Source organism: Vombatus ursinus, unplaced genomic scaffold (genome assembly GCF_900497805.2).
Source record: "Vombatus ursinus unplaced genomic scaffold, bare-nosed wombat genome assembly UNPS02014816.1, whole genome shotgun sequence".
Taxonomy (NCBI): domain Eukaryota; kingdom Metazoa; phylum Chordata; class Mammalia; order Diprotodontia; family Vombatidae; genus Vombatus; species Vombatus ursinus.
Genome location: NW_020954594.1, coordinates 8,528,830 through 8,547,612, shown reverse-complemented (window position 1 = coordinate 8,547,612; position 18,783 = coordinate 8,528,830). Strand labels below are relative to the sequence as shown.

At 38.8% G+C, this 18,783-nt stretch overlaps 1 protein-coding gene across 1 annotated transcript in view; it reads left to right on the top strand.

Annotated features, from left to right (window-relative positions):
* Window positions 1–18,783, top strand: part of KIF5C (kinesin family member 5C) — a 206,568-nt gene that overhangs the window by 87,319 nt on the left and 100,466 nt on the right. Inside the window, exons 3-4 of the mRNA XM_027835641.1 lie at window positions 11,690–11,763; window positions 17,260–17,364. Coding sequence (XP_027691442.1) covers window positions 11,690–11,763; window positions 17,260–17,364 — 179 coding nt within the window. The remainder of the gene's footprint in view (window positions 1–11,689; window positions 11,764–17,259; window positions 17,365–18,783) is intronic.

The window sequence follows — 18,783 nt, the reverse complement described above, 5'->3', positions numbered from 1 at the left end:
TTGTTTACCTGGTTCTGCTTTCTTTATATAGCATCAATTCATTCAGATCTTCTAGTGTTTTGCAGAATTCCTCCTATGCATCATTTCTTACACCACATTATTATTCATTACATTCATACCACCACAGCTTGCTCAGTCACTGAGCACCCACATTATCAGGGTTAGTTTGTTTTTGCTGCTGCAAAGAGTAATTACTTGAATATTGTGTTATACATAGGACTGACTTTATGTCTTTGGCTTCCTTGAGTATATATCCAAGAGTGAAATAACTCAAAGGGTATGAATAGTTTAGTAACTTTTCTTATGTAATTCCAAGCGGTATTTCAGAATACTGCTTGGACTGATTTACAATTCTTCCACTAGTACATCATTAAGTCTTTTTTCTTACCATTGCCCAATATACTTTCATCTTTGCCAGTTTAATGGGTGTGAGGCAAAACATTTTAAAAATTGTTTGAATTTGCATTTCTCTTGTTAGTAACTTGTAATGTTAAAAAAAATTTGGATGTCCATTATTTGCGTTTCATCTTCTGAAGATTGTTTTATGTTATTTGACTTCTTATATACTAGGAAATGGATCTTGATCTTATGTTTTCAGTATTAATTCCCTATATCTGTTGTTCAAGTTCTCCTTGAGTCCACTGACTGGCTACTGCCTAAAAACCAGTCATCATACAGAGACTGAAGTTTATTTACTCAGTGAGACATACTTCACCAGTAGTTGATGGACATGTGTGTGTCTTACAATTCAGCTCATAATATTCATACGTTATGTGAGACAAAGATTTAAAAATGACTGCTTGTTACGGAACAGCTGCTTATACAGAGAAAAAAATGTACTTGTGCAAGAGAATGTGCATCACTAGTTGTAGGAGACAGAGAAAGGAATGTGTCCTTGTTGGTGCAGCTATTCACATTAATCAAGGAGTACCATGTAAGACTTGTACCATACTTGTAAGACAAGAAAAAGAAGAGAAGTGGATGGATGTATATTGAAATCCTTTGTAACAGTTAAGTCTTTTGTAGTAATTAGGGAGTAATTACAGTTCATGTTGGAACAACATGAAGTTAGTTATGCCAGTTCTTAACACAATACTCTTAGCTCTTAAAAATATACTTTTAACATATCTCAGATATTGGATTTTCAGCAGAAAATCCCTAGTTGGTTTATTCTTTTCATATTCTAGCTGCATTGATTTTGTTCATGAAAAGATGTTTTAAATTGAAATTGTATCCCTCAGTTTTTAAGATTTAGAGCTGGAAAGGACATTAATAGTTTGATCCCTACATTTTATAATCAGTCACTCAGTCAGTAAATTCTTATTAAGTACCTACTATGTGCCAGGCACTGAGCTAAGTGTTAGGGGTAAGAAGGAAGACATAACACCTTAAAAAATAGCCTAACTCAAATGGCAAAAGAGGTCCAAAAAGCCAATGAAGAGAAGAATGCCTTAGAAAGCAAAATTGTCCAAATGGAAAAGGAAGTCCAAAAGCTTACTGAAGAAAAGACTTCCTTAAAAGTAAGAAGGAGGACAAAAGATAGTCTCTGCCCTCAAAGAGCTTATAAGACATAAAAAGAATCTGGAAAGCAGAGGAGATGGGAACGGGAAGATGAAGTCCTGCATCCAGTGAGAAATTACGAGATGGCTACCCTGGGAGTCCTCCTTCAATGGGGAGGATCTGGGAGGAGCTCTCCTGATATCCACCCTCCATGCTCTCCAATCAGAGGGAGGGAGAAGCCCTGGGGGCAGAATTTTATAGATAAAAAATCCCAACCCCAGGGAGTTTAAGTGACTAGCCCCAGGTCACACAGGTAGCAGAGTCAAGAAGTGAGTCAGCTCAGTTTTTCTTATTCCAAAGCTAGGGTTTTTTTTTTTTTGTTTGTTTTTGTTTTTGTTTTTTACTTCAAACCAAGTTTTCTTTCCATTATATTATGGTGCTAAACAGAACCACCATGCTTTAAGGTCTTCCTTGCTACCCTAACTTGTTGCATGTGTGATTTTATTTTGACCATCTGAGTAGGATTAAAAAAATATTTTATACAGGTAGCTAGTTGGTGCAGTGGAAAGAGCACTGGCCCTATAGTCAGGAGGACCTGAGTTCAAATCTGGCCTCAGACACTTCCTAGCTGTGTGACCCTGGGCAAGTCACTTAACCCTGATTGCCTTAAAAAAATATTTTATAGCTAGGACCTTAAGAATTTGTCCTGGGGGCAGCTAGGTGGTACAGTGGATAGAGCACTGGCCCTGAAGTTAGGAAGACCTGAGTTCAAATCCAGCCTCAGACCAAACACTTAACATTTATTAGCTGTGTGACCCTGGGCAAGTCACTTAACCCCAATTACCTAAAAAGAAAAAATAATAAAAAAATTTAAAAAAAGAAGAATTTGTCCTGAAGATGCTTTTGGTGAGCCCTTAAAAGTGAGATTATTCCAACCATTTTTTTTTTTTTGGTAAGGCAATTGGGGTTAAGTGATTTGCCCAGGGTCACACAGCTAGCAAGTGTCAAGTGTTTGGTCTGAGGCTGGATTTGAACTCAGGTCCTCCTGACTTCAGGGCTGGTGCTCTATCCACTGCGCCACCTAGCTGCCCTATTCCAACCATTTTGGAAAGCAATTTGGAACTATGCCTAAAGGGGTATAAAAATGTGCACACCCTTTGACCTAGCAATAGCACTTCTAGGGCTGTATCCCAAAGAGATCATAAAAATGGGAAAAGGACCCACATGTACAAAAATATTTATAATAGCTCTTTCTGTGGTGGCAAAGAATTGGACGTCGAGGGGATGCCCATGGCTGAACAAGTTGTGGTATATGAATGTAACGGAATACTATTGTGCTATAAGAAATGATGAGCAAATAGACTTCAGAAAAACCTGGGACGACTCATATGGACTGATGATGAGTGAAGTGAGCAGAACCAGGAGAATGCTGTACACAGTAACAGCCATGTTATATGATTGATTAACTTTGATAGACTTAGCTTTCTCAGCAATGCAAGGATCTAAGACATCTCCAAAAGTCTCATGATGGAAAAAGCTATCCACATCCGGAGAAAGGACTATGGAGTTTGACTGCAGATCGGAGCATACTATTTGCTCTTTTTTTCCTTCTGTTTTGTTTTATTTTGTTTTGTTTTGTTTCTTCTTTCTTGTGATTCCTCCTACTGGTTCTAATTCTTCTTTTCAACATGACTAATGTGAAAATCTGTTTAATAGGAATGTATATATAGAGCCTATATCAGATTGCACACTGTCTTGGGGAGGGAGACGCTGAGGGAGATAGAGAAAATTTAAAACTCAAAAGCTTATGGAAGTGAATGTTGAAAACTAAAAATAAATTAATTAGTTTTTTTAAAAGAGTGATATTACATCTCAATACTTGATTTAATTACAAAAAGATATTATTTTATTTACTTGTGCAACAGTATATAGAACATTGAATGTAAAAGAATGACTGCAGAGCCTAGGATTTTTTTTCTAATGGAACTCCACAAAAAATATGAGAATGAAATTAATAATAATAGCTGGCATTTATACAGCACATTAAGGTTTACAGAACGCTCTGTATCCATTATCTCATTTAACTTTCTTATCTACCTTCTGATACATGTGTAACAATGATCATTATCTCCAGTTCCTCAGTGAGGAAACTGAGGACCAGAGGGGTTAAGTGACTTTGGGGCACCATCTTCATAAAGGTGATCATTGAAATCCTGTGAATGAATGACATCCCCAACAGAGACGGTGAAGACAAGGAAGTCTAGGGCAGAAGCTTTTGGGACATTCACACTTAAGAGGTGGCATGAGGAGGATGTACTAATAAAGGAAAAGAAACAGTCAGAAAGATTAGAACAGAACCAGGACAAAAAACATGTCAAAGAAGCTAAGAGAAAGCACCAAGAGTTACGGAGTGGTCAGCAGTGTCAAACGTTGCACAGTGGTCAAGAAGGATGTTGAGTGAGAATAAAGGCCTTTCGATTTGGCAGTTAAGTAATGGCCTGAGGAGAGAACAATGTTAATAAGAGTCGTAGGGTGGAAGTCAACTGCAGGGGCTGAGGAGTGGGTGGTGAGGAAATGATGACAGCAAATGCGGAATGTGCCTTCCAGAGGGAGAAGAGACATGGGACAATAGCATAAATGGTCAAGGGTTTTTGTTTTTGTTTTGTCTTGAGGCTAGGGGGGATTTGGGTATGTTTTAATCCTCAAGGAAAGAGCCAGTAAAGAGGAATTTATTAAAAATTTGAGAGAGGGGGAAGGAAAGGGAAGGGATTGATGTAGGTAGGGCAGAGTTCAAGAGGTAATGGTAATCCAGGTTCAGAGTCCAGGACAGGATAGCTTTGGCAAGGCAGGTCAGCTCAACCTCTGAGACTGGAATAAAAGGAAGACATGTGTGAAAATAAAGAGAATATTTTAAGTGTGGAGGAAGGGAGATGAGGGAACTCACAGTGAATGAATGCCCTTATTCTTTTGGGTAAAGTTAGAAATGAGGTTCTTTGTTGTGAGAGATAAGGGATGTGTCTAACATTGAGGATTTGAGGGAAGAGAAGATTTAGGACAAGCCATTGGAGAATATGGTAGGGAGTCAATGAGAGATGAATAAAAAGGCATCTCCATATAAGCATAAAGGTTGGTGTTTGGTAACATGAAACCAGGGAATCTAGTGAGCCAAATTTTGTAACTTCCTCCGGCATAGAGGTTCTTTTCTGTGCCATGGACTGCTTTGGCAGTCTGGGAAAGTATATGGATCCCTTCTTTGAATAATGTTGTTAAATGCCTAAAGTAAAATACTTAGAATTATAAGACTCTTACCATCAGAGTCAAGGCAAAGAATTGGTCAAGATCACAGATTTAGAACTATAAGTGAAGCTTAGAGGTCATCCAGGATCAGAGAGGTTATATGATTTGCCCAAGGTCACCAGGAGGAAGTGGCAGAGCCAGCATATGAACCCAGGTCCCTCAATTCCAAAGCTAAGCGCTTTTACTGTAGAACGGTACCTCAGGAAAAGGTAGAAGGACAGAGTATGATCAGAAAGGAAAACTTCAGGGTCCACGGTCTTGGAGATAGGGCTGTTTCTGGTGATGGTGATGTCTAAAGTTTGAATGCTTCTTTCTGTATGTGGCAGTCCGCGGTAAAGTGGTGTTGGAGATTGTGAGAACTGAGGCGAACTGGCAGGCCAGGTTGTTTAAGGTGTTATCATTGTGAATATTAAAATCTCATCACCAAATCTGAGGAATGGGGTAGATAGGAAGCCTGTATTCCAGGTGCTGAAGTCACTGAGGAAGGAAAGAGGGCGAGTAATCTAGAAGCAAATGAGCACAAATGCTTGTTGTTTGATTGATTGAATGAATGAATGATAGCCACATAATCTGTATGGGTGAACGTCACAGGAGCAGAGTTGTGATCGGTGAGGGTAGAGCAAGAGGACTGGAAGTGGCCGTGGGAAGGAGGGGACATGCTGACTCCTCCTCCAATGCCCCAGTCAACTGAGCTAATGGACTACAGTGAAGATGTGTTTGTGATTTCTTTCTACTTTATTTAGGAGTAATTCAAGTTGAAGAGATCCTATTTCACTTTGGTGGAAAGGTTTGATTTTGTAGATTAAACAGCTTTAATTCAGAAATCAGTTCAGCAACCAAGATGTCTGACACTGAACTCAAATTGTGTCATGTTTACTGTAGCAGTGTAGCTTATGCCCATCTCTGAAATCAGTGTTTCCTGAAAACAATGAAATGGGACTTAAAATACAGTATAGAAAGAGCCCTGAATTTAGAGTTAGGAGGACACTAATTTGCTCCATCTGTTGTGCATACTCTGGGCTTACACTCCCCACCCACGCCGGCACTGACTGGTCAGATGGATGTCCCGAGCTCAAGTTGCTACTACTTTTCCCCTCAGGGTTCTAAAGGACCCAGAAAGCATGGAGGGAGTGGTGGTTTTCTAGTACTGTATCTCTTAAATCCCTGCTAGTGTGCTTCCCCCATAGTTAACCAGTTGTTATTAGTCAGACAGATTTAGTTTTTTAGTTTTTTGGGTCCCCCCCTTTTTTTTCTTGGTGAGGCGATCGGGGGTAAAGTGACTTGCCCAAGGTCACACAGCTAGTTAAGTTGTAAGTGTCTGAGGCTGGATTTGAACTCAGGTCCTCCTGACTCCAAGATCAGAGCTCTATTCACTGGGCCACCTAGCTGCCCCCAGATTTAGTTTTTTAGAAAAGAACATTTACTAAGATGGTATAGTAAAAATAATTGCTGGGAAGCATCCCCCCAGAAAACTTTGATATACTCTCTTTCTAACACATTGGAAATGTGGGCATAAGAGAGCACATGTGGCCAAGTGATAACTCACAGTTTTTGATTGCTAGGAATGCTTTTCTTCTCTTCATGAGGTATCCCTGAAGCTCCCCTTACACGTAGCGTAGTTTTTCTCTTGGTCTCTTTGCAGAGTCTTAAAGTTGTTATTCCTCTATATCTTTTGTTTTTGGCTCACATTACCGACACTGAGTCAGCTCTTCCAGAGATTCTGGAATCCTGAGGCATTTATAGGAAGTCCAAAAATCCTCTAACCCTCAGAAATGTAGAAGGTTGTCCTTTAGTGGGTGGGGAAGTGGGGAAAAGGTCCAGGTTCTCTCCACCTCACCACCAATCAATTCCTTCTCAGGGGCTTGGCTAGAAGGCTACCATCACAAAACTTCTAGGTGCTTGAACCCTCTTCTTGATGATTTTACCCACAACCCACAGGCCATGGAGAAGTCTGTCAGTCAAACCAGACTTCCTGTCGCTGCCCTTGAAATGTCTTTCATTGAGTCAATGAAGATGCCCCAGCCTTGTTCACACTTTTGACTGATGAGTGGCTATATGTTCTCACCTGATTGAGATTACAGTTAAGTGGAATGAGGTGACTCATTGGCCCCCTCTCCTTACAAACAAAATGAAAAGGTTGGATGAGGTGACCTCTAAGCCCCTTTGAGTTCTAAATCTATGTTTTGCTTGCAATTTTCTAGAGCATTTTTACAAATACATCTGTATTTGTTATGATTTTTAAAAAAAAAATTTTATTTTTAACATATGGTTTTACAAATTTTCTCCCTTCCTCCCTCCCCACCCACCCTCTTTGAAAAGGCAAGCATCTTGGTACAGGTTATAGATGTGTAGTCATGCAAAACACTTCCATAGTAGTCCTGTTGTGAAAAACTAAGTATATTTCCCTTCATCCTATCCTACCCCCCCATTTATTCTACTCTCTCTTTTAACCCTGTCCCTCCTTAGAAGTGTTTACTTCTGATTATCCCCTCCCCCAATCTGCCCTCCCCTCTATCAACCCTCTGCTCTCTTGTCCCCTTTCCTCCTTATTTTCCTGTAGGGTAAGATAGATTTCCATACCCCATTGTGTATGTTATTCTCTCCTTAAGCCAAATCCTATGAGAATGAGATTCACTCATTCCCTCTCACCTTCCCCCATTTCCCCTCCACTGTAAAAGCCTTTTCTTGTCTGTTTCATGTGAGATATTTTACCTCATTCTACTTCTCCCTTTCTCCTTCTCCCAGTATAATCCTCTGTCACTCCTTAATTTTATTTTCCAGATATCACCCCTTCATCTTCAACTCACCCTGTGCCCTCTATCTATCTATACGTACATATAATTTTTTTGCCTCCCACTTCCCTAATACTGACAAAGGACTCATGAGTTATAAATATCATCTTTCCCTGCAGGAGTATGAACAGTTCAACCTTAATAAGTCTCTTATGAATTCTCTTTCCTGTATACCTCTTCCATGTTTCACTTGAGTCTTGTATTTGAAGGTCAAATTTTCTATTCAGCTCTGGTCTTTTCTACAGGAATGCTTGGAATTCCCCTATTTCATTGAATGACCATTTTTACCCTAAAGGATTATACTCAGTTTTGCTGGATAGGTGATTCTAGGTTGTAGTCCTAACTCCTTTGCCCTCCAGAATATCATACTCCATGCCCTCCGGACCCTTAATGTAGAAGCTGCTAAATCTTGTGTTATCCTGATTGTGTTTCCACAGTACTTGAATTGTTTCCTTCTGGCTTGCTTGCAAGATCTTCTCCTTGACCTGGGAATTCTGGAATTTGGCTACAACATTCCTAGGAGTTTTCCTTTGGGGATCTCTTTCAGGAGGTGATCGGTGGATTCTTTCAATTTCTATTTTGCCCTCTGGTTCTAAAATATCAGGGCAGTTTTCCTTGATAATTTCTTGAAAGATGATGTCTAGGCTCTTTTTTTGATCATGTCTTTCAGATAGTCCAATAATTTTCAAGTTCTCTCTCCTGGATCTGTTTTCCAGGTCAGTTGTTTATCCAGTGAGATGTTTCACATTCTCGTCTATTTTTTCACTCCTTTGGATTAGTGTTACAGTGCTTTGATTTATCAAATTGTCCCTAGTTTCCAATTTCTCCATTCTAATTTTTAAGGAAGTATTTTCTTCAGTAAGCTTTTGGACTTCCTTTTCCATTTGGCCAATTTTGCTTTTTAGGGCATTCTTCTCCTCATTGGCTTTTTGGACCTGTTTTGCCATTTGGGTTAGGCTATTTTTTAAGGTGTTATTTTCATCAGTATTTTTTGGGGTCTCCTTTAGCATCATTCTCAGTTTTTCCTCTACTTCTCTTACTTGCTTCTCAAAATCCTTTTTGAGCTCTTCCATGGCCTGGGACCAATTCATATTTTTCTTGGAGGCTTTGGATATAGGAACTTTGGCTTCGTTGTCTTCTTCTGGTTGTATATTTTGATCTTATTTATCATCAAAGTAAGATAATATAGTCTGACTCTTTTTGCGCTGCTTGCTCATGATCTCAGCCGATTACTTGAGTTATAGACTCTTTGTTAAGGTAGGAGTCTGTTTCCAGTGTGGAGAATGTACTGTCCCAAGCTTCAGGGGTTTTGTGCAGCTGTTTTCAGAGACACCTCTAGGGACCTGTAAATTTTCAGTTCTTCCAAGGTTCTATGATCAGGGTCAAGGTGTTTACTCCTTTCCTGGCCTGTGCTCTGGTCTATGAGCACTCTTTTCTGCCTTGGAACTGTGAGGAGGGTTTCCTCTCCACAGCCACTACAAGCTCCACCATGCCAGTGCCTCTCCTCGCCCCAGGACCGCCACCCGGAACTGTGACCCAGATCAAAGCACGGGCAAAGCAAGAGAATCCTGCACCAGTAAAGAGATCCCTGCAATCCCCCTCTGATCAGCCACTCGATTCCCCCTCATTCTGTGGGCCCGAAGCTCAGGAAGCAGCCGCTGCCCCAAGGAATGGGGGTGGGATCCTGTGCTCTTCTCTCACCACCACAGTCACAGACTTTTCCCACTGACCTTCTAAGTTGTCTTTGGCGTTCATGGGTTGAGAAGTCTGGAAACCACCACAGCTGCCCGCCATTCAGTCCTCTGAGGCCTGCGCGCCCACGCCAAGCTGCACTTCTCTCTCTGCCCGGCGCGATATACCTTTCTGATCAATCATCCAGGCTATCTTTGACTGGAAATTTGTTTCACTCTGTCTTTTGGTGGATTCTGCTGCTTTAGAGTTTGTTTAGAACCATTTTTTATAGGTATTTGGAGGGGTTTGGGGGAGAGCTCAAGCAAGTCACTGCTTTTACTCCACCATCTTGGCTCTGCCCCCTGAAGTTCCTGTATTTGTTATGATTTTAAAGTGGCCAAACAAACTAACATGAATCCACCAGTTTAGTTCCTGGTACATTGCAGGTACACCAGTGCTTGCTGATTGGTTAATTGAATTAAGGAGCATGAAAGAAATTTACTCATAAATAAGTTAAAATTGTAAGGAAAATAGAAGATAGGGCCCATGGCCCTAATACTGTGTTTTTATAGGCTCCTGATGCTCCCAATCATCAGATGAACTCTCTTAAGGATTGAGAAGCGTGAAAATGTTATAGCCTGCCGTAAGCTCTTGTGGACAATTAGGTTTTAAAATTTCCCTTGTCCCCAAACCACATGATTGTTAGATCTATTTATTACCTGTAACTAGCAAGCATTTGTTCTCTCTCCTTTCCTCTCCCCTGTCCATTCTCCCCTCTCCTTTCTCTTCTGTACATAATTTCCTCCATTACCTTCTCTCCCCTCTCACCCTGTCATTCCAATCGAAAACTCTTGTTTTCTTTCCTGTCTTAGCCCAAAGCCCATCAACCTGGGATCAATAAGATGACTCTTTCAGAATAGGAAATCTGAATCAGCATCATGAAATAATATCAAGCTCTCAGAGGCTTAAAAGCTATTTGGTCATCTAAATGGATTGAGTTGATTTCCTGCCTGATTGATTTCTTTCATTGCCCCTACCCCCTCCCTTTGGCAAATTAAGACTTCCTCTCCATAGGTGAAGTTAGCTGGCATTGGAGAGAATAATTATGTTTCTTTTTACTTTCTGAGATATTTGTATGCATTTGAGAGTAACTGGGGAAAAGGACTACTAATATATTTTAATCACCTCTGCTGCTTTGAAACATTTCCTGCAGATAAGCTCAGTTCTTTCAGGAAAAACATCCTCCTTCCATGTGCCTTTCCTTTTCCCTGTGTGAAATGGAAGAGGGCCTGCAGTGTGTGTGGGTTTGCACAGTGAGCACCCTCATTGTATAATTTTTTAAAAAAATCCTGATGCTAATGTGCCCGGCTAGCTTGCTAGTACTGTCACGGAGGAGACAGGAGGTTTTCACATGTAAGTCAGAGCTCCTTTTGGTCTCTCAGCCAGTGGTTGCCATGCTTCTTGTTATACAGACTGAAACCTCTTGTTACCTCGCCCCAGAAAGAATTCCATTCTTTGGAAGCTCTTGTGTGGACTTTCACAGGAGAATTCCCTAAGGATCTAACTGGGAGCCAATATTCTAAACAGATCAAATCCCAGGAATGAAATCTTATTCTGCGTGGTCCTCCAGAAACTCAAAGCACCTGTGACTTTATTTTGGCTGATCTAATAAGAATACATATACAGCTTTATTGCGTTAATATATATTGCATTAGTATATATATCCTTATCATATATAATAACTATATATAGCCTTATCCTATTTGTGTATATATACAGCTTTATTAAATTAGTATGCATATCTCATCATATATAATAAATATATATAAATATTTAATTAATATAATTTTAATTTAATTAATGATTAAATATTAATTATATAAATAATAAATATATACTAATTACTAAATTAGTATACATATCCTTATCATATATAATAAATATATATAGCCTTATCCTATTTGTATATATAGCTTTATTATATTAGTATACATATCCTTATCATATATAATAAATATATATAGTTTTATTATATTAGTATATATATTCTTATCATATATGATAAATATATTATGACTTACATACATACACATGCACACTTGGTTGTAGAAGGGGCCTCAAAAGGTCTTTCAGAGTGTCTTCCAAGCTCTTGATCTTAGAGCTTTACTTAGAAAATACTTCTCGGTTCATTCTCATGAACTCCTCATTCCTTGGTTCATCAGGTTAGAACCTGAATCCATTTCCCCTCTCATTTTGGTCTTCAGAATAGAAGGAGAAGGCAGGTACTAATATTTCTTACTTGGTTCTTAAATATTCTGTTGTCTTGAAAAGTTTGAGAATCTAATGTATGCTGAATATGACATAAAATTTAACAATCTACACCAAGTAAAGAAACAACTGGATTGTACATTTATTTTCCTTTCTTGCAGATGTACTGGAAGGTTACAATGGGACTATTTTTGCATATGGACAGACCTCTTCAGGAAAAACCCATACCATGGAGGTAAGACCATAGCATTGATGTTGAGAGCAGGGATGAGAGGGAAGAACATTTCACTTATTTAGATAAAGGAATGGAATTGAAACTTTCATTGAATCCTGAAGTGCAGATTTCTTCTCTGGATTTTAAATAAACACAGCCTTTGGCTTTCCGAACCAAAGGCAGGATCTGATTTTAGGATATAGCTGTAGTCAGTTTCCTCGTTTTAAGGAATGAATACTAGATTTCAATGTCAGAAAATGTGGGTGTAAGTCAACTCCACCACTTAGCACCTAACTTTGGGCAAGTCATTTAATTTCTCTGAACCTCAGTTTTTTCATCTGCATAATAAGATTGGCTTTAAGAAAATGACCTAAAAAATGCCACACCACAGCAGTAGAGAGACAGCATGGTATATTGTGACATTTTCAGGTACATTGTCAGTTCTGTGATTAACTTGTGTGATTCTCTTTGCAGGGTGGTGGTCAGTGTTTAGATGGTATTTCCCCATTTGAATCCTAAATTTCAGACACTTCTTACTAGTTGCTTAGGGTGGGAATTGGGAGGGATGTCATTGGACAGTTTTCAGTCCTGTGTTTTAAAACTCCAATACTAACAAAATTTGAGGGAATTCAGCTCACAAGGAGTAGTGTCAGATTCATCTTTTGTGCCTAGGTCTTCTCATTTATAGTCATCTCCTGAAAATATTGCTGAGCTAGGCCAGGCTGCTCCAGAAGTGTTTTAGCTTGTGAGATGGTGATTTCACAGTCCTTAAATGTTTAGTTACCCATAAATGTTTCACTTAGAATATGGAGTGTAAGAAGATAACCCTACTCCTATGAATTATGAAAATCAAATAAAACAATGTATGGAAATCATTTTACAAACCTTTAAGTGTAGATGTTAGCTATCATCCTCATGATCTTCCTGATTATTATTTGATAGAGCACTTTTGACTTTTCTATTTTTTAATTGTGATATAATCTAATAGAATATTTAAACTGTAATTGACTAATTCAGAGACCCCTACCCAAGCTAGAAACTTGTTTTAGAAAAAAATAATCATAATATTTATATAGTGTGAAGGGGCATCTTAGGTGGCATGAAGTCAGGAAGACTCATCTTCCTGAGTTCAAATATGGCCTCAAACACTTACTAGCTGTGTGACCCTGGACAAGTCATTTAACCCTATTTGCCTTAGTTTCTTCATCTGTAAAATGAGCTGGAGAAGGAGATGGCAAACCACTTCCATATCTTTGCCAAGATACCCTGAATGGGGTCACAAAGAGTTGGACACAACTGAAATGACTGAACAACAATATAGTGTTTCCTTCCACTATAGTCCTATCATAATACTTCCTTGAGGCATGACTCTGGATTCTTGAAAGCTATGCCAGTAGAATATAAGCTCTGGTAGGTCTACCAATCTGGGAAGACTTCATCATGGGATAATCTTGGATCATTAGAGTTGAAACGAACCCTAGAGAATATCTAGTCCAAGAGATAGAAGATTATTTGTTTACTGCCAGACGACCAACCCAGCTGAATTTGGAAAGTCATATCATTGAAAGACTGACCACCAGATGATGAATTTTTTTGTCCATAGCAACTCATGAAATAATCTACTAAGGTATGGAAGGATTTTAATCTGTATTAGAGGAGGGGATATCCCTACCTCAGTGAGATCATGGTGTTTTTTTGTCATTTTCGTTTTGTCATTTCATCTTTACAGTGGTTATATTAAGTAGGTAGCATTAAATATAAGTAGTACTATAGTAGATATTAGATAGATTAGTACATAGATTGAACTATCTATCCTTGTACATAATACAAGTCTAACTATACTCCATTATACAAATGAGAGAACTGAGGCTCAGAGAAATTGTTACTTGAACTGCTGTTGAACTGTGGAGTTTACTTAAACCTACATCTTTTGATGTCTAACTCTAGTAATTTTTCCTTTACTCATTAATTTAAAAAAAATAACTGACTGTAGGTATAGCCTAAATTCAGATTCTGCTTTTGGTCTAGAGAGTCAAATAGCATTAAAAGACCTTAAGTTCTCTGAGGGTAGAATCCCTTTGTAATCCACAGAAAGCTAAAGAATGTCTAAAGCAGTACCGTTTGCCTGTCAAGAATGAAAAGGAGGAGTTGGATTCTATTCTACCTCTGAGTTTAAAAATCTGGACTGCAGGTTGCTCATTCCATCCCACGGTTGTCCCTGTGGGTTGAAGGTTTGAATTAGAACAACATTTATTTCAAGTGTGGCTTGTGAAAAATAGAGTGCTTATTGGATAGCTCGAAGGGGTTTCATGTAATGATGTGCTGCTGTTCCTCTTCAGTTCCCTTCCTGGGTATGGTCTAACCTACCCCCTTTCTGAGGGGTTAATCACTGGTGGTGTTCTCTAATTAAGTATTCTCTGCCTCCTGGGAAGCTACAGGCTCAGCCCACACAGATGGTAGAATAGTGGAGTAATCCACTAACTTGGAATGTAATTAAATCAAAATATCTGCAGGGTTTATACCATTTTATGAGTAGGATTTTTAAAAAATCACTTATATTCAGTATTAGAAATACTTATTTTTAAAAAGACTTTAGGGAGGCATGTTAATTCCCCAAAAGTGGTCAGAATTGTCACATGCAAATCAAGGCAATATTCAGTTTTAATTCCTACCCTCTTTTGGGCTAACATCCCGTAATAATTCCATTACTTCCATTGAAGGGGGAAATGTATAAGCCTACATAAAATTAGAGAGATTAGCTCCTTAAGGCAAAGCATTTAAGGAAGATTTTCAGTAAAAGCATTAAACCCATGATATTAGTATTAGGCCTAATAGGACACAGTAGTACGTGGAGATTCACGTCTTTATAGCTTGCGCTCACGAAGAGGCAGTCTGACGTGCTTCTGCCGAAGGGAAGAAATAAGTAGTGTCATTCTTTTTCAGGGTATGGCTCTGGATAAAATTTCCCACCTACCTCCCCCACAACCCCAATTCCAGCCTAGATCTTACTTTATTAAGGAGTCCTGTAGACTGGAGCGTCTTAAACTGTGGGTTGCGACCCCATGTGGTCTTGTAACCCACAGTTCAAGAAGCGCTGAAGGGGTCTTGAATGGAAGTTTTTTTTTTGTTTTGTTTTGTTTTTTGTTTTTTTTGTTTTTGTTTTTGTTTTGTTTTTGGTTGGGCAGTGGGGGTTAAGTGACTTGCCCAGGCTCACACATCTAGTAAGTGTTATATCTAAGGTCGGATTTGAACTCAGGTCCTCCTGAATCCAGGGCCGGTGCTCTATCCACTGCTGCCCCCTGGAAGAAGTTTTAAGAAGCATCCCTGCTCTAGACAGATAGACACATTGCTATGGTGTCCTTTACTTTCAGCATGGCATTGCAGGGACATAATAATTCTGCCCAGAGAATTAAAATTAGCAAATTTCCAAATATATCCACTTTCGTTAGTCTTCTTTGCTTGTCACACTATTAGGCTGTGAACCTCTACTTGTCAAATGCTTTTAGTGAGGTACATTGATTCCTGGATGAGTTGACTGGCTGCCTTATCTTCTCTTCTTTGATGATTTGAAACATTTTCTCCTGCCTGAGAGATTGTGGGATGGGAGTCAAGTTGGAACGAAGGAAGTTTTATTCTGTGGTAATGGGAATAGATATTGGGTTTACTTTTCTTTATACACTACTAGACTCTCAGGTCACTTTGGGAAAATATGGGAAAAGCTTAAGGAAAATATACACTGTCAGCTCTCTTCATCTTTGGGGGGAAATCAGACGCTAAGATGTTGTGCACTATTTTTTGTTGGTTTAAATCAGTTGGTTAATTTTTCTGTGGTCCAGGAGAAGTCTTTTTCTCATTATCCCCTGAAAGTACTTTCATGTTTCCTGAACTTCAAATTATCCTAATCAAATCAAGCCAGCAAACGCTTGTTGAGGAAATGGGTTAATAACATCAATCATTTGATCAAACGTCAAGCATTTATTAAGTGCCTGCTATGTGCCAGACACTGTGCTTTGTACTGGCGATACAAATACAATGACATAAATAGTCCCTACTGGAAAGGAGCTTACATTCTAATGAGAGAGACAGCAAGGAAATATATAAGTATAGGAGGAATAAGCAAAAAGAGAATAAAATTCAAAGTAGTTAAAGACAAAGGAGCTTGAGAGAGAGGGCATCAGACATTGAATTAATGCTGGTCTTGGTTTGGTGGTTGCTGTCTGAGTCTTGAATGTTACAAGAGGAATTGTGGCTCTCACTGCCTACAGTGAATTACTGTGGGGCAAGCGGATGCTGGGCTAAGTGCTGCAGATACGAAGAAAGACAGACAGACAAACAAAAAGCATTTCCTGCTCTCAAGGAGTTCACAGTCTAATGGGGGAGACAGCATGCTGACTGCTATGCACAAACAAGATACACACGTGATAACTTGGGAGGAGGGAAGGCTCTAAGATTAAGGAAGACTGGCAAAAGCTTATTGCTGAAGGTGAGCCTTTGGCTGAGACTTGAAGGAATCCAGGGAAATGAGGAAGAGGAGAGGAGGAGGGAGAGAGTTCTAGGTATTGGGTCACCCAGTGAAAATAATCCTTTGTTTACTAGAGCAGTTGGGAGCAAAAAATTTCAAGGATTGTTCAGTACCCACACATGGTATGACAGTCTTCCCAGTCTTGTTGGTGTGACAGGGTCCATCCAATGCCACATGTGTGGAGATGCACCTGTGTTCTGGTCCTTTTCTGGGCCGAGTTTATCTAGTTCTACCCCTTTGCTAAAGGACACATGGCCAGTGGCTCCTGATTACACTCGTGGTCCCCACAGGATGAGGAGGAGGGGGAAGAGTAGCTAAAGAAGATTAGAGTCATGCCTTCTCTCCAAACAAAGCTGTTCACTCTGTGGGAGGGGAGACATAGACCACCTCAAGTTGCTTTGTAAAGGATTTGAAAATCTTTGAAACTATAGTATTTATTTCAGACAATACAGAATGTTGGTGTGTATAAATATGTCAGTGGTTATCGTTTCTGATTATTGCAGTCTTAGAATAAGATATTTATTCCAGGAGTGCACAAATCCTGTCAATTTCTGAAACTCTTAAAATATTCTTTCCTGCTGCCTTTCCCAGACTTATATTTGTATATAGGAGATGTGTCTTTAAAGTAATGAATCTTATTATTTTTCTTTTTTTTAAATTTTTTTTAAATAAAAATATCAAAACTTAAGCTTCCCCAATGATTCTTATCCTTATGTTTCAGAAACTGACAAACATGCCAATTTTTGGTGGAAATTACTAATAATTCACTCAGTTATTCGATGTCATCTTTTGTTCATATTCAGTGTCAAACAGATACACTAGGCTATTATAGCCAGTCCTTCAAGTGCTACAATGTAGGGAAGGTATGTTTGAAGAAACCCAGGCGCACACTTGCACATGTGCACACACACAGCCACCCCACCCCCTACCTCTCCCCCCTAACTTCTATATACATTTCTAAATTTACCTGTTCCATTTTGCTTTCATATCATTAGGGGAAGCTGCATGACCATCAACTTATGGGAATCATCCCAAGAATTGCACATGATATCTTTGATCATATTTACTCTATGGATGAAAACCTGGAGTTTCATATCAAGGTAAGTGCGGATAGAAGTTCTCTTAGTTGGGTTCTGAGAAGGAAAGCCATGCCAGGGCTTTGACCTTTAGCTGAGTTCTGAGACTGATCTAGTGATTAAAGATCATGAATCTGCCTTTTATATTTTCAGTGCAAGAAACATAAATATAAATCATGTCAAGTGACTGGACCAAAGTCATTAAAAATTATTATCGGAGCAAACTCTTTAGTTGTCTTGTTATGTACAAAGTAGAGAAAGAAATAGACATTTGCATATTTAGGGTTAAAATATGTAACTTAGCTGGAGCTACCAATTAAAAACAAAATCAGTAGTAGTGACATTTTCTGTATGTTCTCACTAGAGTCATCTGGATAGCCCCCTTAATTTGGCTTTTCACCCTGTATAAATGTGTGCCTAGAATTTGTGTTTGACTTAGGCTGCCACTTTTTTTATCTTAACTATGTAATTGTGAAATCAAATTGAAGAAGAACTTCTAGATCCCTTTATAAAATCATACTTGTTTTTATCCTGCTCACTTTACCATGTTTCACTAAAATACAGTGGTAGTTGATTCTCAATTGTGTCTTATACCTGGAATAAAAGTATTGTTCTTCTATACCTCCCTTTGACCAGAATCCTGATAAGTATTTGATTCATGCCTTTCTGGGGTTCCTGATGACAGAAGGAAGTAGAAGCCTGTAACTTTGTTTGAAGGGATTGAGATTTAGGTGTTTAGTATATCTCCATGGCAGTTTTACTTACATTTTTTTCTCCCCCCCTTTTTTTATTACTTACATTTTTCAAAACACTGACACAGTCCTTCCTTATTAATTCTGAGTGAGATGTTGAACCAATTATTGCCCTTAAGAATCTTATTAAGGTAAAACCAGCCATGACAGGAAGTGAAGAATTTGTTTTAAGCACCAAGGACTGAAGTTTTAGATTTAGGATTTTTTTTTTGCCTTGACAAATGTTGTATTCATTAGTCTTGAAACTGACTAGAATTACAGATGGCTAAAAGTGGATAAATTAGCTATTGGAGCTTTATTCGGAGTATACAAGTATTAAAGGTTGATTACATGTTAGCAATTTCTTAGAGCAGAAATGGAAGTTTGATTAATGTGTTGTTGACAGTTTTCCTCTTAAAATGAGAGTTTTGATATTGGTTTTGTATGTTCCAGCTAATTCCTAAAAATAGCTAGTGTCCACAATAAAAACTCTTAATGAATAACAATCCTCTCTATATGCATTGTAAAGGATAATCATTTGCCAGCTCTAGTGAGAGTCTCGTACCTTGCTTTATATCCACTGGTCTGTGAAAACATTAGCTAAACTTGGGTTCCTGAGATAAAATGGAAGACATGAAATTAAACATAGCTATGAAAATTCCAACCCATTATAATTTGTGGACAGATGAAATGACTTTAATGAAACTCGGAG